This window comes from Salvia hispanica, chromosome 3 (genome assembly GCF_023119035.1).
Source record: "Salvia hispanica cultivar TCC Black 2014 chromosome 3, UniMelb_Shisp_WGS_1.0, whole genome shotgun sequence".
NCBI classification, from domain to species: domain Eukaryota; kingdom Viridiplantae; phylum Streptophyta; class Magnoliopsida; order Lamiales; family Lamiaceae; genus Salvia; species Salvia hispanica.
In genome coordinates this window covers 11651802-11676471 of record NC_062967.1, presented here as the reverse complement: position 1 = coordinate 11676471, position 24670 = coordinate 11651802, and the positions used below count along the sequence as shown (strand labels likewise).

General features: G+C 36.4%; 4 protein-coding genes across 7 annotated transcripts; 3 read left to right on the top strand and 1 right to left on the bottom strand.

Moving 5' to 3' along the window:
• Nucleotides 1–114: 114 nt before the first annotated feature.
• LOC125216259 (BTB/POZ and MATH domain-containing protein 4-like) lies at nt 115–4268 on the bottom strand. 2 transcript variants are annotated; one of them, XM_048117925.1, is made up of 4 exons: nt 3731–4266; nt 2539–2884; nt 2068–2344; nt 115–428 (listed from the first exon to the last, which is right to left on the bottom strand). In XM_048117925.1, exons 1-4 carry the CDS (start codon nt 4120–4122, stop codon nt 241–243), a joined length of 1203 nt encoding a protein of 400 aa, XP_047973882.1. In that variant the 5' UTR covers nt 4123–4266; the 3' UTR covers nt 115–240. The 2 variants fall into 2 exon arrangements, with proteins under 2 accessions (XP_047973882.1, XP_047973883.1); XM_048117926.1 differs by having other exon boundaries at nt 281–372; nt 3731–4268.
• A 4296-nt stretch (nt 4269–8564) lies between these two features.
• LOC125212183 lies at nt 8565–10244 on the top strand. Its single transcript, XM_048112280.1, has 5 exons — nt 8565–8851; nt 9118–9182; nt 9259–9319; nt 9597–9743; nt 9949–10244. The coding sequence occupies exons 1-5, from the start codon at nt 8611–8613 to the stop codon at nt 10047–10049; spliced, it is 615 nt and encodes a 204-aa protein (XP_047968237.1). The 5' UTR covers nt 8565–8610; the 3' UTR covers nt 10050–10244.
• Nucleotides 10245–13544: 3300 nt separating this feature from the next.
• Nucleotides 13545–18175, top strand: LOC125211629 (bifunctional aspartokinase/homoserine dehydrogenase 1). Its single transcript, XM_048111507.1, has 12 exons — nt 13545–13740; nt 13856–14006; nt 14099–14176; nt 14497–14612; nt 14775–14828; nt 15241–15328; nt 15457–15549; nt 16061–16101; nt 16641–16694; nt 16777–16940; nt 17106–17175; nt 17843–18175. Exons 1-12 carry the CDS (start codon nt 13645–13647, stop codon nt 17984–17986), a joined length of 1149 nt encoding a protein of 382 aa, XP_047967464.1. The 5' UTR covers nt 13545–13644; the 3' UTR covers nt 17987–18175.
• A 952-nt stretch (nt 18176–19127) lies between these two features.
• On the top strand, nt 19128–24607 carry LOC125214426 (protein FAR1-RELATED SEQUENCE 3-like). 3 transcript variants are annotated; one of them, XM_048115451.1, is made up of 9 exons: nt 19133–19305; nt 19550–19655; nt 19743–19807; nt 19879–20894; nt 20994–22070; nt 22181–22270; nt 22831–22977; nt 23633–23749; nt 24199–24607. In XM_048115451.1, exons 3-9 carry the CDS (start codon nt 19759–19761, stop codon nt 24241–24243), a joined length of 2541 nt encoding a protein of 846 aa, XP_047971408.1. In that variant the 5' UTR covers nt 19133–19305; nt 19550–19655; nt 19743–19758; the 3' UTR covers nt 24244–24607. The 3 variants fall into 3 exon arrangements, with proteins under 3 accessions (XP_047971409.1, XP_047971408.1, XP_047971407.1); XM_048115450.1 differs by having other exon boundaries at nt 19879–22070; XM_048115452.1 differs by lacking the exon at nt 24199–24607 and having other exon boundaries at nt 19128–19305; nt 19879–22070; nt 23555–23642.
• The last annotated feature ends 63 nt before the right edge of the window (nt 24608–24670 follow it).

Here is a 24670-nt window from a genome sequence, read left to right as displayed (position 1 = left end):
GTCACTTGGTTTAAGAAGGCACTTTATCATATATAATTGCCTTAAACAAAAGCTAATTCTCACTTGTTTCATGTGTAGTACTTTTGAATCCAATTTTTGGATCAAAGCACAATAAGCACAGTAAATGTAGCAACTTCACTGTGTCACCATAATTTTCTGAACGAAATACAAAACATTACTGCTAATTACAATTGTTACAGAAAATATTGTTCACTCAGCTATCATTCCTACCTTCCAAAATCAAGTTCGTTGCCTAACTCTCCGGCTGCTGTTGTCACTGCCATCAGAGAGCTGAGCCCACACGCTCCCGGACTTGACACCACCATTGCTGCAGTCTTCATCACAGCCAGCCACCGTCTTCAAAAGCTCAGACTGTAGAGATGGGCAATTTTCTTTAAGATATTCAAAACCATCCGAACGCATGACAGCTGCAAAAAGAGTCATGGTAGATTGTATATCGCAGCGAATCAATATACAAAGCTAAAATACATAGTACATGGTAGTTGCAATCTAATAGGCTACAAACTCAAAGATCATGGAGAATAAGATACTAGTATATTGTCCACAATGTAGATCCAAACACAAGTCAAGTAATTGGGGGTATCAAAGTATGAGTTAAACTATGATTTGTACTATAATTATTAATGTCTTACTTAATGATGCAGAAATGTTACACTAGGAGCCTGTTATGCAAATACAACTTTGCACTTCCCTTATGTACCTATTAATCATTCCAGAATGTGCAGAAAAGGCCACAACATATACTAACTTCAAATTCTAAACCTTGGTCGACTGAGAAGTTCCAAAATGTTGTGAGCAACATTAAGAAATACAAAAGCATCAATACTGAACTACGTAAGCATGCTACATTTCATTTAAATAACCTAGTATATATAGTTACAATTTGAACTACGTCAAAAAGTGAATACATAGTAACACAGGGTGAAATATACATTCTCATATATAATAGTGTTTACATTTTAATTGAAAAGTAACAAAGAATAAAAATGTTATTGAGACAAGGGAAGACAATATGAAGCAGAATTACATGATTATATGACAACACGTAAGTGGTGTGAATGCGTGATACCATATAGTATTTTATTTGAAAATTTAAAATGAACTTTTATTGTGTGATCATTATTATATCACCCCCAGATTAGTTTGATTTTTACACATTTTTATGTTAACATACTACTCCATAGTCCATATTATAATTTCAAAATTTCAATCTACCTTTTGCTACTAGATGCTTATGTTAGCACCTAGATTCACTTTTCTTTCTGTAGCTCTGATAAGGAAACAAATAATCAAATGACATGAATAATTGAGAACACTACATTGAAAAAGTGACACAGGGGTCTATAAATAGGCACATAGTTGTGGGTTTCAATTCATTCTTAAAAATGGACAGAAAGAAAATAGAAAAATTCTTCGATGTTTTAGTTCAAGAGAATGGAAGGCGAAGACTGGTGAAGAAAGAGGTTGTTCAAGAAAGAGGTGATCGTCCGAAAAGATTAAAAAAAAGTAAAGTGCCTGTCAAAGAATTTGTGGAAGCACTTTCCTTCAACAATTTCATAATATATTTACTTTACTCCCCAAATAAATAAAAAACCCAACTAGCTTGGTCATTGGCAAAATTTACACAAATCTAATTTATCTCTAAAGACCAACACCTAGAAGAATCATGTTTCCTCTAAGTTAGGATGCTACTGTAAGAATACATACATACATACATACATACATACATACTCAAAAACAAGCTGGGAAAAGCAAATCAAAGGTCATTGGCATAAATTCTATTGGCACCATAAAATGGAACTTCAAAATGTGTTGACGCTGCAGTGAGAGGAGATTTCCATCTCATTCTCAACCTTAAGTGTTAGTAAAACAACACTAATAAAGGCCTATAAATGCCATAGTATCTTATGGACAACCACAATGAAATGAATAGCAACTGTCATAAGGAAAGGAGCCAGGTAATGAAATGAGGATCTCCTCTTATATCAGAAATAACAAGATTCCAAATAATCACGGGTTAAAGAAAGAAGTCCACAAGTCATATACCTGCCAGGTTCTCAGCGGCAAATTTAAGGCAGACATCTTTCAATTCTGCAGCATGATAACAATCTGCCAAAGAAAGCACTTGTGTAACTGAATCTACAGATATATCTTTGCACAGATGAGATTCACATATCCTTTTGAGTCTTTCTAAGTCATAATGATCAGCTGCAGCCAGCAATTTTGCAGTCAGGGTGTCAGCTACCAAAGGTGTAGAACAAGAACTAGATGATATCAGCTCATCTTCAGCCAAGGTATCTCGGTAGATAAAGTGCAGCAGCGCCTGTCGTGAATCAAAGAACATTAGCATGTATCCACATTCACCATTATGGAAATGAACAGGCTAGCCATTTCATCAACCTCACTAATTTAAGGGCAGAAATAGCAAATCACCAAAATGCTATAGCTTACTGTTAGGTAAGATAATTACTCTAGTAGAACCAGAAAGAGCAGATCAAAACTATAACATCACCTCACCTTAAAAACTTTAGGTTCCATGTCCGGTACCATAACCTCTTCCGCTTCAATATCCACTCCTTCGAGGAGCTCAGACCGAAACTTGGGGGAACGGGCAGATAATACCAACTTATGGGCATGGAATTTCTCCCCAGATACATTAAATATGATATCAGAACCTTCCATGTTTTCTAAAAGCATCCCAATGTCTGACCCAATATCAGAATCTGGAACCTGAATAGAGTGTAACATAGAACAATCAGTAGCAGAAACAACAACTCCAACTGTGCAGTTGATCTTCAAGCAATCATCTCGAAGAAAATCTGATGTTTCAAGCATAGCTCTCCTGAAAAAACGCTTGTAACCCCTGCATTAAGGCACAGAAGAAGTTAAAACGTAAGTATCAGAAAGGAAGACCACCAACTTTACCCAATTAAAGAATACTGATATGATTCATAAAATTCATTAGGCCCAAACCAACACAATCTGTGAATCTGTGATAACAATTTTCATTACATCTTTTGATATAGATTACTAGGTACTAAACCATTCTGGAGGAACTGATTAAAACGTGTTACCAAATGTGGAGCTAATCTTATAAACCTGATAGTGCAACATAAACCACTTTTTATTTAACCCAACAAGGCAGTTTTTCCTTTATTCGTGTAATTCCAATATTAGATGGCCCTGACCTATAGTCCAGCATTGATCATACAGGGAAATAGAGTTAAAGAATCATGATATATACCTGAACCAGTTACCACCAAGTCTAAACCCTCTTGGTAATGCAACTAAAGTTACTAAACTGGGACACATGCAATTCATGTAGGGTACAATCCAACTTCATCACAAGAAACAATAGAAGCTGGCTGGCATATGATGACACCAACAAGATATGCTACCACACTTCCTATCGTAAAGCAAAACAACCCTTTTACAAAGACTTATACCACAGAGAAATCTACTGATTAACAAAATAGCAGCCTATAGAATTAGCATGCCCAAAATCTAAAGAAGAAAAAATAGTTGTTTGTTCATTGAGTAAGACCAAAAATAAGAAGGCAAGAAAAACATCAAAGAATCAATTCAGATAAAATCACATAATCTCAGCAACACATCATCCATTTCACGCCATTTCGAACGCAAAAGTGTAAACGAAAGCCGGGTATCCAAATAGGAACTTGCAAGAATGACAATGAAACGATAAACTCACCACATGCTACCGCGGTATTTCAGCGTATAGGGCCCGCTCTCGAGCGACCTATCGAAATGGCTATGCACCTTATGCTTCCCTTTCCCGCTCTGATCCATGAGCGTGAGCTCGAAGAGCGCCCGCACATCAGTACCCTCGCTCGCCAGCGCAATGAACACCGAGACGTAGGTTGAGTTATCCTCGGGATTCTTCCCGTCGGGGTAGAAATAAATGGCCCATTTGTACCCTCCCACAGTGAATTCTTCGCTCGCTATGTGTTTACCGACGCCCATGCCTTTCGCCAGAGAGTATCCCTGTATCACGAACCGGTGCGACCCGTTCACCGTCTCCGTCACCGACCTCGAACGCGTCGGCGATGTCTGGTTCGGCGTCCTATCCAGCGTTTCCGCCATGTTCTAGCAGAGAAATACCTTGAATTCTGGATGTGATGATCAGGCTGTAAGCATAGCGCGTGTGAATGGCGATGAATTCGGAATTTGGGAGGGTGGTGACGAGAGGGGAATTTGGGGATTTAGGGTTTTCTTATTCAAATTGTTTTGGGGATTTTTTTATTTATTTGGCCAGTATTTTCTTTTCTCCTGTATTTTCTTATTCAATAAAGTTTGCTTCCACAAACTCTATTGCCATGTTGTTTGAAAGTATAATACTATGTAAAAATTATGAAATTTTAGTAGTTTAGATACCAAACTAAGTGGTGTAACAATCGAATTAATACAAATAAGTACAAAAAGATATAGGGATTGATTGGTCTTTAAAATCATGAATTTTGTTAAATTTAGTATTTTTCACGAACGTTAAAATTGGTCTAAAATATCACAAACTTTGCACTTTGTTTGCTATTTCCCATGACATATCTATAACCATACTTGATTAACTTACGAGACTTTTTTACCATACTTTACACAATTTAATCAATGTGATTTTCTACGTGACTTTTTATCCTACTTGTTATGAACTTGAAAAATGGTTTAAAATTTCATAAGTAAAATGTATTACGATTGTCCATGTAAAATAAGATTTTGATAAAAATATCTCATTTGAGCCAGTTTGGGAAATATCAAACAAAAGTGCAAAATTTGTGATATTCTAGACCAAATTTAAAGTTCGTGAGAAATACCAAATTTCGCCCAAATTTTGTGATTTTAGGGACCAATATCCTAAAGACATAGAGTATTATTAACACCTTTCTAATTCAACAATGTTAATTACAAAAATTTATTCCTAGTATATTTCATTATCATAAATTATACTAATGGATTGAGAAAATACGCTAAATACAACAAAAACATTTTATTCAAAGCAGTATTGACAACTATTATTATTACAATTTTTAATATTTGTTTTTTCCCATAAACTTTAAATTTGATACAATAGCACGACTTTAAATAGTTGTTGAATTTATTTCACCAGTAACAAAACCTGACTACATTAAAATGAAATTAATAATCATATTCCATTCTATGGAGTTTATATTCACATCACTAGGGTCTAGGGGTGTCAAAATGGATATCGGATATTGGATATCCAATATCCAAACCCAAAAAATCGGGTAATTGGATCCGATACCCTATTTTTCGGGTATCGGGATCGGGTTCGTGTATGGGATTTTGGAATTATCGGGTATCGGGTATCGGATTTACCCGAATTACCCGATTTTTATTTTTTTTCTAATTTAATAAATTATATATTTATTTTATTATTTAAAAAATTAAATAATTAAATGTAGCCCAAAATCCCTTCCCTCTGAAGTCACCTCTGCAGTGTAAACGAGCACAGCACCGCCTACCGCCCAACCACAGTCGTTCACCGTTGCTGCCCTCTACCACTGGTGTCCAATCGGGACTGGATACCCGATTTTTCGGGACTGGATACCCGAATCGGGTATCCGAGTATCCGAAATCATTTTCGGATCGGATATCGGGTAGTAGTTTTTGAAAAATTCGGGATCGGATACCCGAAATTTTCGGATCGGGTATCCACGGATACCCGATTTGACAGGCTTACACATCACTATCATTTTCAGTGGTAATTACACCTAATAAAGTGTAATGACAAATGAGGTGTAGCTGGATTTCATAGTCACTAGGAAAATTCAACAACTAGGAGTACTAATTAAGTTCATAATATTATATATCAATGGAAAAATAAACTTTGTTGAAAACTACTCTATTATCAATAACCAGTAAAAAAACTACTCTATTAAATATGGATTCCAAACAATTTCTTTATATCCCTTTATAAGTTTATATGGAACATGTTAAGACCTTAGAGCACTCCCAATGCTCTCCCTTATTTCTCCCTAACTTCTGCCACATCAGCGCCACATCAGCACCAAAATTTATCCCCAGTTTTTAGCCAACTTTTAGCCAACTGCTCCAATGGTTTCTCCCTTATTTCTCCCTAACTCAACATTTCATTTTTACATCATTACTAATTTAATTGTTTTATTTTTGTATATAATAAAGCTAGCTAATTTATAAGACAAGACAAATAATAGTAATAAAGTTCGTTGTATTAAACACGAGTAAAAAATTACAACGACGAAAATAAAAAAAAATAGGGGGAAAATTATTTTAAATTAATTATTAAATTTTAAATTTATAGGGGGGGAAATAAAAAAAAAAAAACTATTTTTATCGCCGGATTATCGCCCACGGTGGTCGGCGATAATCCGGCGAATTTTCGGGATTCGGCGTTAATTCGGTAGAATTAACGCCGGATTATCGTCGATTCCTCCCCATTGCCGGCGAATTTTCGGCGATAATCGGCGATAAAACTCCGGATTTAACGCCGAGTGCATTGGGAGTGCTCTTAATACCTTGAAATTCCACATTAAACTTATATCTGTTCATCTTTTTTAGTTGTAGCTCCAATAAAACATCTACTCCATCATTCATTTGATTATTCAAATTATTCATGTGCACAACAAGCACACTAATCAACCAGGGCACAATAGCTTCATTAGATTATTCATCTATATTTTAATTTATTTTTAAGTCATCAATCACATCTAGTGAAATTTAAGAATTCCAATAACTGCATATTACATCATTTTTTGATATTTATCGCAAATTTGTTGAAAGTTTGACATGTTGAACTTTACAAATTATTAATTATTTGGCCTAAATTAAAACCAAATACTCCATCTGTTTCATTAAATATGCAACATTTGGGAATTGACATGGTTTTTATATAGTTTTATTTTGTGAATTAATGAAAATAGAATAAAATAAGAGAGATTAAAAAGTAGAGATAGAAATGTTTCCATTTTAGAAAATGTTTCATTTATAATGAGACGAACTAAAAAAAGAAAATGTTTCATTTCTAATTGGAGAGAGGAAGTATAATTTAGAACGATGAAAATGATTATGATTATGATTATGATACAATATCACGACTTTAAATAGTTGTTGAATTTATTTCACCAGTAACAAAATCTGACTACATTAAAATGAAATTAATAATCATATTCCAATCTATGGAGTTTATATTCACATTACCAGGGGTGTCAAAATGGATATCGGATATTCGATATCCAATATCCAAACCCAAAAAATCGGGTAATTGGATATCCGATACCCTATTTTTCGGGTATCGGGATCGGGTTCGTGTATGGGATTTTGGAATTATCGGGTATCGGGTATCGGATTTACCCGAATTACCCGTTTTTTTAATTTTTTTTTCTAATTTAATAAATTATATATTTATTTTATTGTTTAAAAAATTAAATAATTAAATGTATCCCAAAATCCCTTCCCTCTTAAGTCACCTCTGCAGTGCAAACACCGCCTACCGCCCAACCACAGTCGTCCACCGTTGCTGCCCTCTACCACTGGTGTCCAATCAGGACTGGATACCCGAATCGGGTATCCAGATATCCGAAATCATTTTCAGATCGGGTATCGGGTAGTAGTTTTTGAGAAATTCGGAATCGGATACCCGAAATTTTCAGATCGGATATCCACGGATACCCGATTTGACAGGCCTACACATCACTATCATTTTCAGTGGTAATTACACCTAATAAAGTGTGATGACAAATGAGGTATAGCTGGATTTCATAGTCACTAGGAAAATTCAACAAAGAATACTAATTAAGTTCATAATATTATATATCAATGGAAAAATAAACTTTGTTGAAAACTACTCTATTATCAATAACCAGTAAAAAAAACTACTCTATTAAATATGGATTCCAAACAATTTCTTTATATCCCTTTATAAGTTTATATGGAACATGTTAAGACCTTAATACCTTACAATTCCACATTAAACTTATATCTGTTCATCTTTTTTAGTTGTAGCTCCAATAAAACATCTACTCCATTCATTTGATTATTCAAATTATTCATGTGCACAACAAGCACACTAATCAACCAGGGCACAATAGCTTCGTTAGATTATTCATCTATATTTTAGTTTATTTTTAAGTCATCAGTCACATCTAGTGAAATTTAAGAATTCCAGTAACTGCATATTACATCATTTTTTGGATATTTATCGCAAATTTGTTGAAAGTTTGACATGTTGAACTTTACAAATTATTAATTATTTGGCCTAAATTAAAACTAAATACTCCCTCTGTTTCATTAAATATGCAATATTTGGGAATTGACATGGTTTTTATGTAGTTTTATTTTATGAATTAATGAAAATAGAATAAAATAAAAGAAATTAAAAAGTAGAGATAGAAATGTTTCCATAAATTGATTATGATTATGATTATGATGAGGGGCGACCACGAGCAAGATTTTTTGGTTATCCAAAGCATTAATCGTATGCCACCTATTATCGTTCACCTATCTATTTTATATGATCACAAAACATCAGAAACAGATATACTACTCCTTAATTTCTAAAATCTAGAGAAAGTAGTAGAAATGAGTGGCCATTCTCTTTCTCTCTCATATGCCAAGGCCAACTCTCTCTCCCCACCAATTTTCGCAGCCAAAACCACCTCTTTAGGTCGCGCCACTGTCAATTTTAATGGCTATAATTGCCTGCCCAGGAACCTCAAATTTAGTGCCAGAGAGCTGAGGAATTTCGTCGCCGTAAGAGCTTCGGATTCTACCAATGAAGCTGCAACCAATGCCTCTTCAACGTGGCTTCTTCAAGCCGTAGGTCAGCTGACCTCATCTCCTTCTTTGTGTGTGTGCGTGAGAGAGAGAGATTGATACATTGATCATCTATAGGTTATTAGGAAAAATTCAGAGCTTGTTTGTAATCTGCAAAGATATACGTTATTCATTCATCCGATTCAAAACTTGATACACCAAGGGTTTGAAAAATCACCTTATTATTTAACTGATGTCTCCATTGCATTGCTTGATTGGCAAAATTCTACTATTTGGGAGAAAAATCTTCTTATAGTGTTAATTGCTAAACAGGTGATGGCGATTTTAGGCATATAGGCTATAAGATTGCGAGGCCAGGCACATTCCAAATCGATTCTGTAAGTTTTAGGATATAATTTGGCATTATTTTTTAAGTAATGCATTACTGAATGGTTGTTGTTGAGATGGATTCAGAATGTAGTTACTGTTGGGCGCGTTCCTGACAAAGCGGATATTGTGCTTCCTGTGCCTACAGGTACTTGAATTACTAATATTTCTTTCATTTTAATTCATTATCATAGTTTACACCTACTAGCCTTGCTGCTGATCTCGGCATCATACACGTTGATTATGCGAAATCTTTGATTTGGGGTGTGTGTGTGTGTGTTTACAATGACAGTGTAATTGTTGACAAGGAAGGTTTAGTTGTTTAGTTTGAAATCTTTAATGGAAATGTTATTGATCCTAGACATGATTCTCATTGTGATACCTCTCTTTGGTTGTGTTGTGTTGTGTTGGACAACTATTGGCAGTATCGGGTGTGCATGCTCGGATCGAGAAGACAGAAGAGAACCTCTTGATTACGGACTTAGACAGCACGAATGGTACCTTCATCAACGAGAAGCGGCTTCTTCCTGGAATAGTCTCCCCTGCATCACCAGGGAATCTCATCACATTTGGTATGTGTGTATGATCATGAACATGATAATAGTAGTAATATTAGAGATAATTCAATTCAACCACACCAACTTTCATACTCCTCTTAAGTTGACCCATCACACACATATTGTTGGTCCCTTTACTTCATAAAGCATCACATACCTATTTCATAATTTGATGCCTGCTAATGCATAATATAATTGATGGATGTTTTTTGTTGTTCAGGCGACACTAATCTAGCAATATTCAAAGTATTTAAAGTGAAGAAGGAGTTAAGTAGTGAAGGCGAGGCAGAGAAAGTAGCCAACACCACAGCCTCCTCCTAAGTGTGTGTTGCTGCGCTACCACCCATGGGTTTTTATCATTTTACCCAATTACCTTTCTTATTAAGCTTTCCTCATTCAAAACTTGATTTCAATGCCCCTCTCTCTCTCTCTACACATATTATTTTAGGGATGGTTTGGAATTTTGATGATACTTTAAATCGAAGCTGATATGGCAACACTTTGTATTTTAAGCCAGTAACTTAGTATGCATTTTCATCATTATAAAGAGCATAAAATGACTTGTAGTATAGCGGTAAGTTTAGATATATCTGCTAGTGACACAATATTGTAATATAATTGATCATAGGTTGTGTTTCAGTTGACTGCATAAGGTCAATATATAACTTAGACGAATCCATTAATCAAAGGTTAAGTTGTGATCAAATTCTTAAATTGTTAGAAGGAACGAAGTTGAAAACCACATTTAACATATGATTAGGGTCTTACAGTGGTAACACAATCAAGAAGATTGAAGATCTCATGAGATGGGTTCAATGGAAATGCGAAAATATATGAATTTAGTTGTTACAATTAAAAAATGACTTCTGATGATTCGCTGAAATCTATAGGAGGTGGACTTTGACAAAATATTGAGAAAGAATTGCCTACATAAGTGAGAAATGAGAGCAATTTCAAACTTTAAATGTTTGAATCACATATGAATTGCATAGCCAAAATGGATACAAACGTCCGAACTGATGAGTTTGTAAATAATAGTATGTCGATAATATTGTCTCAATTCACTGGCATCTCGTCCACCAAATTGTCGGTATGACGGAGTTGTTAAAGGTTCAAAGCTCTGAGCTATCGATCCATATACTACAATTTTATATATCAAGAATTAAGCCGCGATTACATATGCACCTTTAATGAATTGAGGGGATTTATTGCAAAAATTGGTTTAAGCTAATCTAACCCCACCCAATTATGACATGTTGTAAACGTGTGGCATTTGGCCTTCAGCCCATATACACAATCGTGGCCTTTGGAAGAGAGATAAAAAAGATGTTCGTTCTCTAACTCTTATCTCAAATCGGCATTAGCGTTTGTATCACACACATCTATCACTTATCATATTTAAGAGCATTATTTGTTTGATTCTCAGAAGTTCATTAAGTTCGTTGATGCTAGTGAGTTTGATATATTCCTTCACGCAAGAAGAAAATTATACTCCATTTATCTTTGTAAACCATACATCTATCAAAAAGTATTAATTATGACATAATTTATCAAGTAAAAAGAGAGTTTCATCAACTCAACTTACAACTATTTCTCTTATAAACTTATTACTATTTCTTTAGAGCATCCGCACCCCAATAGTGCGGATGTCCCTCCGCTCTTCCCGTCGAACTTCCCAAAAACACCTTCTGCTACGTCATAAGGACTTCTGATAAGGCTAATTTCATGCATCGGTTATATGGTGAAAAGCGTTACAATTTGTTGGGTCTAACATGTTTCCTAAGCCAGGTGTGTGATAAAATCGCTAGATCGAGGGAATGCTGAAGGAAACGGTCTAGCAAAGGAATGAAGTGAAGTGAGCAGAATTCAAAGGAAAAGAAGGCGTGACGGAGAGAGTTAGTAGCTGAGGGCAACAAAGTCTATCTATACCTCGCTGGGCCCCACTCCAACGCCTATATATAGAAGAGCATGCAACGCACAAATCATCATTTTTTCACTCTCTTTTAGCTCACACACATAACACACACTTGAGAATGGGAGATCTGAGGTAGTTCGGGTTACGAAAGGGTTCATTTCTTTAGAAAGTCTCAGTTGTAACACCGTCCGCGTGTGGACGAAAATACAATCTCTTTTAATTTCAGTTGTTTTGCACTTTTGCGGTCGAACTTCACTTTCGGGAGTCGACTTGGCTGTTGATGTTACTTGTTATCTTTTCGCTTCTGTTGGTTTGCGTTTAGTTGTGATATTTCAAGTTGATTTACGTAGATCTTGCTGCTGAGAGTTTATTTTAACAAATTTTATGTCGATCTCTGTTTTATTTTGATGTTGTGGTACTCGATCTGGGAATTTGGTGATAGATCTGTGGTTTGTTGACTGATTGGAGGTTGTTGTTTAAATCTGAAGTGATGAAGTGTTTCTGTTGGGTGGAGTTTGTGTCGGACGCTTGGATCCGGAGTGGATTTAGCGTCTGAGGTTGGATCCGAAGTGAGAAAAGGAAGTTGTTGGATGAATTTGAGTTTTCTGCTTGTTTCCTGTTTTACTTCGTCTAGCATCTGTAGATCCGTTTAGTTCTTTGTTGTTATGCATCAATTTGATTTAGATTTAGTTTGCTCTGCTCTGATTTCGTTCATGTTGTTTTTCTTATGAGTTTTTACGCAATTTGGTTGAAGAAGATGATGTCGTTGTTAGTTAGTACCCGAGTTAGTTATTCTGCCAGCTTTTCGTCCGTACTCTGCTTTTTCAGTCATGGTCCCCACAGTCAGTTTGTTTCCTAGGTCTAGGTAATTAGAGTAGTTTTCTTAGATATGGTAATTGAGCAGTTAATTTTCTTTGCAACGTTCTCTTGTTATTTCGCCTAAGTCCAGCTATTAGCGTAGTAGTTTTAAAATTCCCAAGTCAAGTTTAATTTGTTTTCCTCAATCCAAGAAAATGCGTGGCAGCAGCCAACACCAAAAACAAGTCCAAATCCTTGAACATGATTATTACGCATCTTCTCTGTGGGATCGATCCCTACTTCCCTATACTAGGTTTAGTAAAGTGGTTGAGGGTTTTTGAAAGAGTGCTCACGTGTGTCCGACGACCAGGATTTCCTACGACCAACGAGTTCCTAGACCGCGTGATCTAATGGATTTGCTGGACCAAGGGAACCTGTTTATTTCCTTTTGTGCGCACCGTGAACACAAAATCGTACTTTCAACTTCCCACCCTCCTGCCACGTCATAAGGACTTCCCACTGCACAATCCGGACTTCCCATCGCTCTTCCCGCGCGGACTTCCGGCAATAAAAAAATTCACAAATATGCAATTTACATTACGGAATTAAAATTTCGACACGAATACGGACGGAGAAAATGCAACAACTTCATTAAAAAAAACATACATAATTAAATATAAAAAAGTACATAGTCATAAAACAAAAAAAATACAACCCCAAGCTTCAATAAATGTGACCCCCGGCTCAACGAGCTATATATATAGAATTTTTTTTTAAAATTTTTTTTAAAAAATTGGGAAGTTCGCGACTCGCCATAATGGCGGACGTCCCGTCGCCCTTCCGCTGACGACCGCGCCCCTCTCGTGTCCTTAAGGGACGTCAACGTCCGCCCCAGTGGCGGACGTCCCGCACGCCCTTCCCGGAAGCCTCTCCGACATCCGACAGGAAGGGCGCCATCGCGGATGCTCTAATAGTTATTTCTCATGCTCTAAAAAAAAATAAAAGTTCAATATTGGTTTTAAAGAAAAAAAAAATCCATTTCCATTTCGGTATAACCTAAATACTAGTATTAGTACACACTAATTTCAAATTAACTGAGAAAAACACAGAGAGCAAATTATTCCCCTCAATCGAACTTCCAAAAGCAGTTCAACAATCGGAATCGAGTTGCCACCAAATTGCTCAAACCAGAGTGATTGGAGAATGGCCAGCATTCCGTTGCTGCTGATGGGCTGCGGCGGCGTCGGCCGCCAGCTCCTCCACCACGTCATCTCTTGCCGCCCTCTCCACTCCCAACAGGTTTCTCCCTTTCAATCACGCATTCATTGTTAATGTATGCCACCGTGTGCTGATAGATAATGGAAAACACCGAGGACTGAGGAGTATAAAAATGTATGTAAATTGAATTTTTCAGGGGGTGAGGCTAAGGGTGGTGGGAGTGTGTGATAGTAAATCTATGGTGGCTATACCGGATGTTTTGACCTCCGAATTCCGTGATGATTTTTTGCTGCAACTTTGCGTGATTAAGTCCAACGGCTCTTCTTTCCTCGATCTTACTAAAACTGGTTAGTTGAGTTCGTTTTACTTATTTGTTACCTGTCAAAATCCGCCATAGTTGTTTTGACAAGAGTTATTGATCATTTTTGTGAAAATGAAGGCGAATGTCAAGTGTATTCCGGTGAAGAAATTGGGAGGAAAGTGATTGATGTTGCTACTGCTCTACGTAGTTCAAGTGGTAGGATACGGCTCAACCTTTTTGTTTACGAGCTTGATATGATCACAGCTCTTCGTTTAGTTATTCTTTCAAAGCTATTTTCTTCTTGATTTAGTTGGATCCTAATATATATGCATTGGGTAGTGTTCAATCTATTGTTCGCAGCTAGCACCGGCATGAATTAACAAGGCATAGAATGCACGAGAGTAAATTTTGCTAATTATTTTGTGGTTTTAAATGATTTTTCTTAGCATATACTTTAATTTATATCCGAGTTGTTACATTACCATAATTTGACTACATCAATTCAAACTGTGTGCGCACCGTGCCTGTTTTGATAGGTCTGGCATTAATTGACTGCTCAGCGAGCTCTGAAACTACTGGGCTGCTGAGTCAAGTGATTAACTTGGACGGCTGTGTGGTCTTGGCGAACAAGAAACCACTTACTTCTCCATTGGTTGGTATTTGTTTCTACATTGTTTATTTTGCACCAATATTTGGTACTGGTTCGGTAACATGGTTGTCATCTTCTACGACAATATTGAAGTATTGATATTTCTTCAGGCAGTAACCAAGCTTTCTGCATAGCTAATCAATGCTTTTCCTGTTCAATATGCAGGAATATTATGACAAGTTGGTCTCGCAGCCTCGACGCCTTAGACACGAGTCAACTGTAAGTGTTTCTAAGCATCAACTTTGGACATTGGACTGGAGCCGTAAAGTTTTGCAAACACAATTTAATGTCGAGATGTAGCAAGTCAATAAATCCAGACTCTTACTAGTCTTACCTAGGTTCTACCTCACAGTCAAACTCGAACTCTTTATCCTGCAAATGTTTTGCAGTGACTGCATTTCTTCATTATATTTTTCTTTTATCCCTAAAAGACTTTTGCAATGAGATAAATAACAAATTCCAGTAGCAAGAAACCAATTGGATTTTTTTATTCTAGAACTGAGGTGCTTGAAGGGTTACCCATTCCTGAATGCTCATGCTGTTTTGCTTTCTAAATTTTCAAAATTCTTTATATATCAGCTCAACGGGAGTTGTGAAGCATAACTCCTGTCTAATTCCTGTTTCATGTTAGGTTGGTGCAGGTCTTCCTGTCATAGCAACTATTAATCGAATGCTTTCATCAGGAGATCCTATCAATCGCATCATTGGAAGTTTGAGTGGTATGCTCTTGTTTCCTTGCTTGACACTATCTTTTCTTTGTGTTTAGGCTCTGTGATGTTCTTCTAATTAATTAATTATTAACTTATGACTGCCTGGTTGGGAAACATTTCATTCTTCTGATTACAAGGTACCCTGGGCTATGTGATGAGTGAGGTTGAAGGCGGAAGACCCTTTAGCCAAGTTGTCACTTCTGCAAAAAAGCTTGGATTCACTGAACCTGGTAATGAAATTGGATTATCATTTTTCTCAATTATTTACAAATCTCTGCCTTTTCATTCGAGGTTGTTACAGATAATTCTGTGACATATATTAGGGAATTCTTGCTAGATTATGATCAAAATAGGAAAGCTAAGGCCTACATGGATTCTTCACTATGTGATTTATAAATTATTCTTCGGTATGGGGAATGCCTTGCTGCATTGGAAAAGAAAGACATCTTTAAACTTAATAACTGTATATATTTTGTTACAAATACATCTCTTTTCTAGAAGGGATTTACATATTGTGAAATAATGCTTTAGAATCCTTAAATACACATTTTAAATCGTCTGTAATATGTACTTGTATTCAACATGGGCTAAGTAGGATATTGCATATTTCATTCAGATCTCAGAAATGTAATTCAGACAGGCTCATTGTTTTGCATATTCATATGCAAGATTGGGGACCCTTTCCTATTATGTTAGTTTTTCTTGGTCTATTCTGACTTCAAGGTTAATATTTTCTCTCAGATCCTCGGGATGATCTTGGCGGGATGGATGTCGCTAGAAAGGTCTGTAAGCTCTGTCCTCTCAGTTTAGCTGACATTTGCATACAACACTTTTGTTGATTTGAAAGTTGATGATAGGTATTCATTTTAGGTTGAAGGCGCGACACTCATTAAGTATTGCATCTGCAATGACTTCTCTAGAAATTCTAAGAATGATTAGTTTCATATCTGCATCTTCATTAAGCTTAATGCTGTCAAGTCTCTGAGATGGGATGCTGGAAAAGTTACTCAATTATTGTATCAACATTCAACAAGAACCATGCAAGTCTGCTTATATACTATCCTTATAAGATGCCATAATTTTTAATTTCATAGATCCCACCGAAAGGGCTGATATGGATTTGAACTGTATCTCCTTTTAATTTGATTGCAACCCAAACAGGAGAAGGAAGAAGGTAGTGTTAGATGAGCACAACTGATGCGTAATAAATAGTTAAATACTGTCCACTCTAAAGCTTTTGCATAACCTATTCAAATTAGAAGAAACCATCTCATACTTGCTTTCAAAAGGTACTTATATATTCATATTTCTGTATAAATAGGCACTGATCCTTGCACGACTTCTTGGACATCGTATTGAGTTGGACAGTATCAAGGTAGGTTCCTGCTATCAGCCCGATTGCAACCTCTGCCTGATTGCTTTAGAATAAGATATTTAGAACCAGTGTCTTTCCTCAGGTTGAAAGTTTGTATCCAGAAAAAATGGGACCTGCTAATATGCCCCTTGATGAATTTTTGGCAAAAGGCCTCCCCTTGCTTGATGAAGCTATCCAAAAACGCATAGAAAGTGCTGCTTCAAATGGAAATGTTCTGCGCTATGTTTGTCTGATCGAAGAGTCTAGGTATCTTCTTATTACATAACTTGGTACTATTGCCGCATAAGGAAGAGATAGACAAACTAAAAAATGCTCTTATAATAAGCTATTGTCTACTCCTGGTTAGTTCTTGGTTTTATCCTTGTCATCATAATAATTTATAATTTGACATACATTTTACACCTCCGGCAGGTGTGAAGTTGGTTTGCAAGAAGTTTCAAAAGATTCAGCCTTGGGTAGATTGCAGGGTAGTGATAATGTGGTAAGCATTTCTTTCATCGATCCAATTATCCATATTCAGTTATTTCACACTTATGATTCACATCCCATTCTCCTTCCATGCCCTTGATGCAATTTCTATCCTAACTAGTTATACGACATGCTTCCACATTATATGTAAACATTTAATAGTAGATCAAAACTTTCGTAATATTCATTTATAACATATAGTTATCGAAAGCTGTATTCTCTCTGCATGCAATAGGGAAGTTAATGCGCGAAGAAGTTTTTTGGCTTGTATTTATACTTCTTTAGATAATAGTATGTTTGTTTATATGACACCAATTGTTTTCTGTCCACTTTAACTGTTTTTAACTTAATTCTCTTCTATATAATTTCTACCATCTTTGCTGCATTTAAAAACATTTTAGCTTTCTGTATAGTTTCTACTAATTGAATGATCTCTTTTGCCCCCCCAACCCAATCCTTAATAGTATGAAGTTATTCCATTATTTTCAACTGGAGGCGGTTATAGTTTAGATGTACACAAAAATAGAGGATAATCCACCACATATTGTACAAATTTGTGTTGCTCGATCCATCAAATGCGCAATCATATGCATTGTCAATCTAGTCTATGACGTGGAGTAAACACCCCTTAAATTTTGATAGTATGAAGGGATTTTATGCATTCTTATTTTCAAGTGCAGGTCGAGATATATAGCCGCTGCTATAGCAAACAACCACTGGTTATTCAAGGTGCTGGAGCAGGCAACGACACTACTGCGGCGGGTGTCCTTGCTGATATCCTTGACATACAGGACATGTTTCGACACTCAACTTCTGCGGCTTGATCACTGCCAAATACAGTACCAGTGTCGATTTTCTAGGGGAAATTCAAATTTTTATGATGCAGTTAATAAAGGGTTTATCGTTTCGCCTTATCTGGCATAGTATTATAGTAATGGACGTTTTGATGTATTTGATTACAAGGATGGATTGCTGGAAACTTTTTGTACTACTACGTATTCATTCAACTTCAATTATAATGATCCTAAAAAAATTCGACTTTCAAAAATCTGATAGTCTTTTGAATTGAATTTGAGATGATTAAGTTTTACAAGATTCAGATAAGATGATGATCATCTATCTATTTTAAACAATTTTACAGGGGCAGCTTTTTTTTTTATGTACAATTATCAGAAATTCGACATATTGAATATTGATCCTCTAAAGTTTCCAAATTCACGTCAACGTTTTACAACATTTGCATAAATGGAAGTGGATATTTCTTCCTTCCATATGTCATTAAATAGTACTAGTATTATCTCATACTATCATTTCGAGGTAACAAAATATTTGTTTTTTACTTTTACTATTTGCAAAAAAATGCCCCCCCCCCTCACACACCGGGTTTCTACACCTAATTTTTCATTAAACCTTTCTAATTTTTAATTTTTGCTCGCTCAGTATTTATTCTTGGCTCCGCACCTGAATTAAAACTCACATTTCACCATCTCATTTTATTCACATTTTATTATAAAAATAATATATTTAATTAAGATTCACGTTCTATTAAATTTATTTTAATTTTTTTAACTTGTGCCAAGTCAAGTGAGATATTTATTCCTGAACAAAAGGAGTAGGATTTTTATTTCTTACCTAAAAATGAACACTGTATTTATTAATAAAATAGAAATTTATATAAAAAATATTTTATATACTATAATACTAAGTGTTATAAATGTCTCAGGTTCGAGCCCTTCGTGGCGCGACTTTTAAATTTAAAAGTTATTTAACCATTCCAAAAAAAATAAATTGAATCAAATTAAAAATAAAAAAATATTAGTAATAATAAGAAACAAATGATGGACACACTGTTGCAACCCCACGCCACGTAAGCAAGTCAGGCAAATTGAGGACTATCTTCAACGTAATCTCAGCCGCTGATGAAAATCAACGGCTAGAAAGGCCGCGCCCACGAAAATCAATCGGTATACACGCGACACCCACTCACTCTCTCCCTCTATTCGCCGCTCCCTTCAATCAACGTCGCCGGTGCTCCGTCCAACGCCGTCGTATCACCTTGACACATAAAATTTCAATTGCGCCTAATTTATGACGGATCGCGAGAGATATTCTTGCTTATCTTCGTATTTGGCTTTGATCAAAGGTATTTGTTGTAATATCTCATATATTCAGCATCTTTTACGTTGTTATGAAAATCATTTCCCCCAATATGATTGCTTAATTACTGCGCTCGTTAGTTGGTTAGTGTGTACATCACAATTTTCAAGTGCTTGTGAACGCTTCGTATTATCCTTGTAAATAATTCATTTGTATAGGAGATTCAGTGATAAAGTTATAGGAGAGGTCCTAACCATATGAGTATGTTTTTATATGTGTATGTGATGCAGAAGTTGATATGCTGTTTGATGTTTCAACATACCACTATGGTGGGATGGAAGGATCAATGAAGACTTTTGAGTGATTAAGAGTTGAATGCACGTTTAGCTGGATACGGTTTGTGTGCTTTCCGAATTTCTGCGGTTCGTTATATTGTCTTTGTTAAGTGTAATTAGGGCTTTACCTTTTTTACTCTGCATGTAGTGGACTGCTGAAATTCATGCAAATTTTGGCAAATGAAGCTGAGAAGAAGTTGTCAAGAAATGCCGGTACTTTTGGTTTTTTGCGGTAGTTGACTATCGTGCAAGTAGGATAACGCATATGGATGCTGAATTGGTAGGTGCCAAAGAGGTAAATATGGGCCATCATGGGGAGCTGGCAGATGATGGGGATGCTGATTCTAATATTAGTGGTGACATGGATGCTTCTGGGCACTTGCTGGTTGAGGATGGTATTTTTGCTGAACCGTATGTTGGGATGGAATTTGATTCTAAAAATGCAGCAAAGATGTTTTACGAAGACTATGCAAGAACTCTGGGGTTTAATGCTCAAGTTTCCTCTGACCGTTCAACCTCCAGGGAGTTTCTGTGTTCCAGGAATGGTTTAAAGAAAAGTGCTGGTGAGAGCTGTGGGGCAATGCTCAGAGTTGAACAAAGGGGTGAAAACATATGGATTGTGTCAAAGTTTGTGAAAGATCATAGCCACACAGTTGTTAGTCGTAGTAAGTTGCGGTGCCTTAGACCTAAAAGACATTTTGCTGCTACAACAAACAGTGCGGCCAAAACTTTCCAAGATGTAGACATAGTTCCTAGTGGCGTCATGTATGTTTCCGTGGATGGAAATGGCATTTCTTCAGAAATTAACCATGTAGCGAAGAATATACCTGCTTCTGGATTAAATCATCCAGTGAAAAGTATTGGAGCACTGGGCCTAACACTTGAGCATTGCAACCAAACAAGAACATTGGGTAGGGATGCTCAAAATCTCCTTGATTATTTTAAAAAGATGCAGGCAGAGAATCATGGATTTTACTATGCTATACAACTTGATGAAGAGAATCGCATGGCTAATGCATTCTGGGCAGACTCTAAGTCAAGGAGAGCTTACAGTCATTTTGGAGATGCAGTTGTTCTGGATACAACGTACAGGATGAATCAATTTAGAGTACCATTTGCTCCATTTACAGGGGTGAACCATCATGGTCAAACTATTTTATTTGGTTGTGCGTTACTTTTTGATGAATCTGAAGCTACATTTGTGTGGCTATTTAAAACGTTTCTGGCTGCCATGAATGATCATGCGCCTGTCTCCCTGACCACAGATATGGACAGAGCCGCACAGGCTGCAGTTACACAGGTTTTTCCTGAAACTCGCCATTGTATAAACAAATGGGATGTGCTAAGAGAAGGCCATGATAGAATGGCTCATGTATGTCGTGCTCATCCTAACTTTCAGGTGGAGCTCTATAACTGCATCAACATGACAGAGACCATTGAGGAATTTGAGTCTTTTTGGCTATTAATACTTGATAAGTATGATCTCAAGAGAAATGACTGGCTTCAGTCTATATATAATTCCCGCAAGCAATGGGTGCCTGTTTATTGTCGAGACTCCTTCTTTGCTGCCATTTCCCCCAGTCCTGGATTTCAGAGCTCCTTTTTTGATGGCTATGTGAATCAGCAAACTACTTTGCCAATGTTCTTTAGACAATATGAAAGAGCTTTAGAGAACTCATTTGAGAGGGAAGTAGAAGCTGATTTTGATACAGTATGCACCACTCCAGTGCTGAAGACACCTTCCCCTATGGAAAATCAGGCTGCTAGCATGTATACAAAGAGAATATTCTTGAAATTTCAAGAGGAATTAGTAGAGACATTTGTATATACTGCAAATAGAATTGATGGAGATGGGAATAGTAGTACATTCAGGGTTGCTAAATTTGAGGATGTCACGAAAGTCTATTTCGTCAAAGTGAATATTGTGGAAATGAAAGCTAATTGTAGCTGTAAGATGTTTGAGTATTCTGGTATCCTTTGCAGACACGTGTTAACAGTATTTACTGTAACAAATGTACTTACTTTACCATCTCACTACATCTTAAAGCGGTGGACCAGAAATGCTAAAAACATCATTATAGCCGATGAACAATGTGATCTGCAGGGATCTCTGATGACAAGATATAATAATTTATGCAAGGAAGCAACTAGATTTGCTGAAGAAGGGGCTATATCGCTAGAGACATACAGAGCATCAATTCTTAGTCTTAGAGAAGGAGGGATAAAGGTTGCTGGTGTTAAAAAAAATGTAGCAAAAGCTGCACCTTCTAGCTCACAGGTTGGTGGAGCTACTAATGATGATTGTAGAACATCGACAGCAAACCTTGAAATGACCCCTCTGCTTTGGCCACGCCAAGATGATATTTTTCGACGCTTTAATCTTAATGATACTGGGGTTCTTAGCCATTCAGATCTGAGTGTCCCACGCATGGCACCAGCTTCTCTTAACCGTGATAGTGGTCACTCCGAAAACATGGTATTTCCCCTTTTGTTTTATTTTTTCTTGGAGAGGGTTACAATGGAACTATAGAAATAGATCATCTCTTGGAAAGTTGTTAATCTCTTTTTTTTTACGTTGGGATACAGATGATTCTTCCTTGTCTTAAGTCAATGACTTGGGTAATGGAGAACAAGAACTCAACTCCAGCTAATAAGGTAGCAGTAATTAACCTGAAGGTATGTGCTCCAATATGATGACTTTATTCCAGAATTATTGGTGTACCTGTAGCTTCTTTTTCCTTCTATTAATTACTTTTCCAATTCCAGTCTTTCTGAAACCCCAATTTGTTACTCCAAAGGAGAGTTACAGAAATATCTTACCTTGAATCTCAAACAGTCATATAAAAGCTAATCTTAAACAAGAGAAATGTAAAAGACAAAAAGAGAATGTGTGCATCCGCCACAAGCAAGTTACTCCCTTTTTATTTTTGACTATTATGTGGTGATAGATTTCTTTTGAAAAATAAATGTGACCCCATATTAATGTCATTTCCCTGAGTCTCCTTTAATCAGGAAGGACCGGAACTAATCTACAGCTCAAAAAGCTCGTATGATGCTGATTTTTCTGTTACAAGTGTCAGGCGATTTTAGTTTTCTTCATGGCTTTCAAATAATTGTTTTTAATTTTTCTAGATGGCGTTCAATACTTGCCACTTCTATGCTATCAACTTTGATGAAGAAGTTTTATTTATGCCTACTGTTTCTAATTTATATGTTTTTATTTTCTGCTTCTGCAGTTACAAGACTACGCCAAGACGCCAGCAGGAGAATCCGAGGTAAAGTTCACACTATCAAGGGTGACTTTGGAACCCACGTTAAGGTCCATGGCCTACATCAGCGAACAGCTTTCAACTGCCAATAAGGTTGCTGTCATCAATTTAAAGGTTTGTGGCTCTCAATTTTGATACTGGATTGGATGAAATAATTGCATGGACACCCTTATCTTTTGCATGATTCCAGTTATACATGTCAAAGATCATCCTCCAACAACTGCAGAAATTAATCCTGAATGGACAAAGGGGAATTGTGTGTCTAGGCCCTAAATGTATTTTGAGATACTTAAGTTAATCTATGCAATAACTTTGATGGTGATTGTAAGTGTCACTTTACTAATCCGGATTACAGCAAGGGTAAAGTATACTGCAAAAGTATCATCTTTTCAAAATTGGTGCAATAAAAGAAGAGGAAGTAGTATCCAAGAGGCAATCACCTGCTTAGTAACATGTAGTTGCAGTTATCCCACCCTAAGGAGAAACTTTGCTAATTGTTCATTTGCATACCCATATGTTCTTTCTGGACTGGACGTACCCTTATTAGCATTTCATTAGAGTTTGGATCTCACGTAAATGTCTATCAGGCAATAATGTTAAGCCCTTTTTAACTTATTCGTATTGCCATGTGTGACTGACTGGGTTCTTGTAAACTGCATGTGGATATCGCATTTCTTCGATCAAACATCAGGTGGCTATGATATTTACTAACTTCTGATGTGTTCTAAGCCATAATCATTCTCTTCATATGATCTGCTCTTATGTTCAGCTTCAAGACACAGAGACAACCTTGGGAGAATCAGAAGTGAAGTTTCAGGTTTCTAAGGATACTTTAGGTGCCATGCTGAGATCAATGGCCTATATTCGAGAACAGCTTTCAAGCGCAGTAAGGATTATTGACATATGCTGGAAAAACATTCTTTTTTCTTGTAAATTCTTATGATTACCTAATCATAGAAGTTATCTGTTTTATTTGACATTAGTTCCTCTTATGTCACTTGGTAGAAGTTAGTCTAATAACTGTTGGTAAAGATGGCAAATTCGCCCTCTAACCTTTAGAAGGGGAATAAATTAGCATCTGAGCTTTTAATAATATCATAAGTTGCAAATACCACGGTTTGTCACAAAATTTTTTATTGTACTGACAATGTGCAGCATTATCAGACTACCTATATTTCCCTTGTTAAATTCTCAAACTGCTATAGATGTTGTATTGCTTTCATCCAGTGATTCTCATATTTCCTTTGCAGCTGATTGTATTTTTTTTTATCATCATTACCAGTCTCGCCTTGTAACAGTGACCTTTATCTGGCTGATGTGTTAATGTCTTTGCAGGTCGAGCCCAAGCAAGATAATCTAACAAAAAGACCACGGAAGTAGGTGTCTTCTGGTGCCACGCATTCACACACGAAAGTTTAGGTGCGACTCATCTTTGGTTCTTCTCTGAACATTCCTTTCTCTGACTTCACCCCGGATGTTCTCATCTTGTGGGTAGTTTAGTTCCAATATAATCTTGTTTGGTATCTCCTGCTTGTAAATGTGATTTTTCTTTCAGTAGAGCAGAGTGTTTATTTTATCTCATTTTTGTTTGATAGTTATGTCCCAGATTGTATGACACATAGACGGCTATTTGTACATTTATTTTGATGGTTTTGTAGAGCTAGCATGCTATTGATGTAAAATGGGATTTTCTAGTGTAACTTTGTACCCAGGTTGTGGAATAAGAAAATTTTTGCATACCCAAGCTCGAGTTTAGCCTAAAAAAGCTTGTTTGAAATTCGGATTGTATACAACAAAAATATTCAAA

What these genes read in the sequence shown, in the direction of transcription:
- LOC125216259 (XM_048117925.1), bottom strand. Translation starts at nt 4,122, where the DNA reads ATGGCGGAAACGCTGGATAGGACGCCGAACCAGACATCGCCGACGCGT. An exon ending in AAATACCGCGGTAGCATGTG is followed by an intron (nt 2,885 to 3,730) that starts GTGAGTTTATCG and finishes GCCTTAATGCAG; the next exon opens with GGGTTACAAGCGTTTTTTCA. An exon ending in TGCCGCTGAGAACCTGGCAG is followed by an intron (nt 429 to 2,067) that starts GTATATGACTTG and finishes CTCTTTTTGCAG; the next exon opens with CTGTCATGCGTTCGGATGGT.
- LOC125212183 (XM_048112280.1), top strand. Translation starts at nt 8,611, where the DNA reads ATGAGTGGCCATTCTCTTTCTCTCTCATATGCCAAGGCCAACTCTCTC. An exon ending in GCACATTCCAAATCGATTCT is followed by an intron (nt 9,183 to 9,258) that starts GTAAGTTTTAGG and finishes AGATGGATTCAG; the next exon opens with AATGTAGTTACTGTTGGGCG. An exon ending in TGTGCTTCCTGTGCCTACAG is followed by an intron (nt 9,320 to 9,596) that starts GTACTTGAATTA and finishes AACTATTGGCAG; the next exon opens with TATCGGGTGTGCATGCTCGG.
- LOC125211629 (XM_048111507.1), top strand. Translation starts at nt 13,645, where the DNA reads ATGGCCAGCATTCCGTTGCTGCTGATGGGCTGCGGCGGCGTCGGCCGC. An exon ending in GCCTTAGACACGAGTCAACT is followed by an intron (nt 14,829 to 15,240) that starts GTAAGTGTTTCT and finishes GTTTCATGTTAG; the next exon opens with GTTGGTGCAGGTCTTCCTGT. An exon ending in CATCATTGGAAGTTTGAGTG is followed by an intron (nt 15,329 to 15,456) that starts GTATGCTCTTGT and finishes TCTGATTACAAG; the next exon opens with GTACCCTGGGCTATGTGATG.
- LOC125214426 (XM_048115450.1), top strand. Translation starts at nt 19,759, where the DNA reads ATGCAAATTTTGGCAAATGAAGCTGAGAAGAAGTTGTCAAGAAATGCC. An exon ending in GAAGTTGTCAAGAAATGCCG is followed by an intron (nt 19,808 to 19,878) that starts GTACTTTTGGTT and finishes CTGAATTGGTAG; the next exon opens with GTGCCAAAGAGGTAAATATG. An exon ending in TTGCTGTCATCAATTTAAAG is followed by an intron (nt 22,978 to 23,632) that starts GTTTGTGGCTCT and finishes TCTTATGTTCAG; the next exon opens with CTTCAAGACACAGAGACAAC.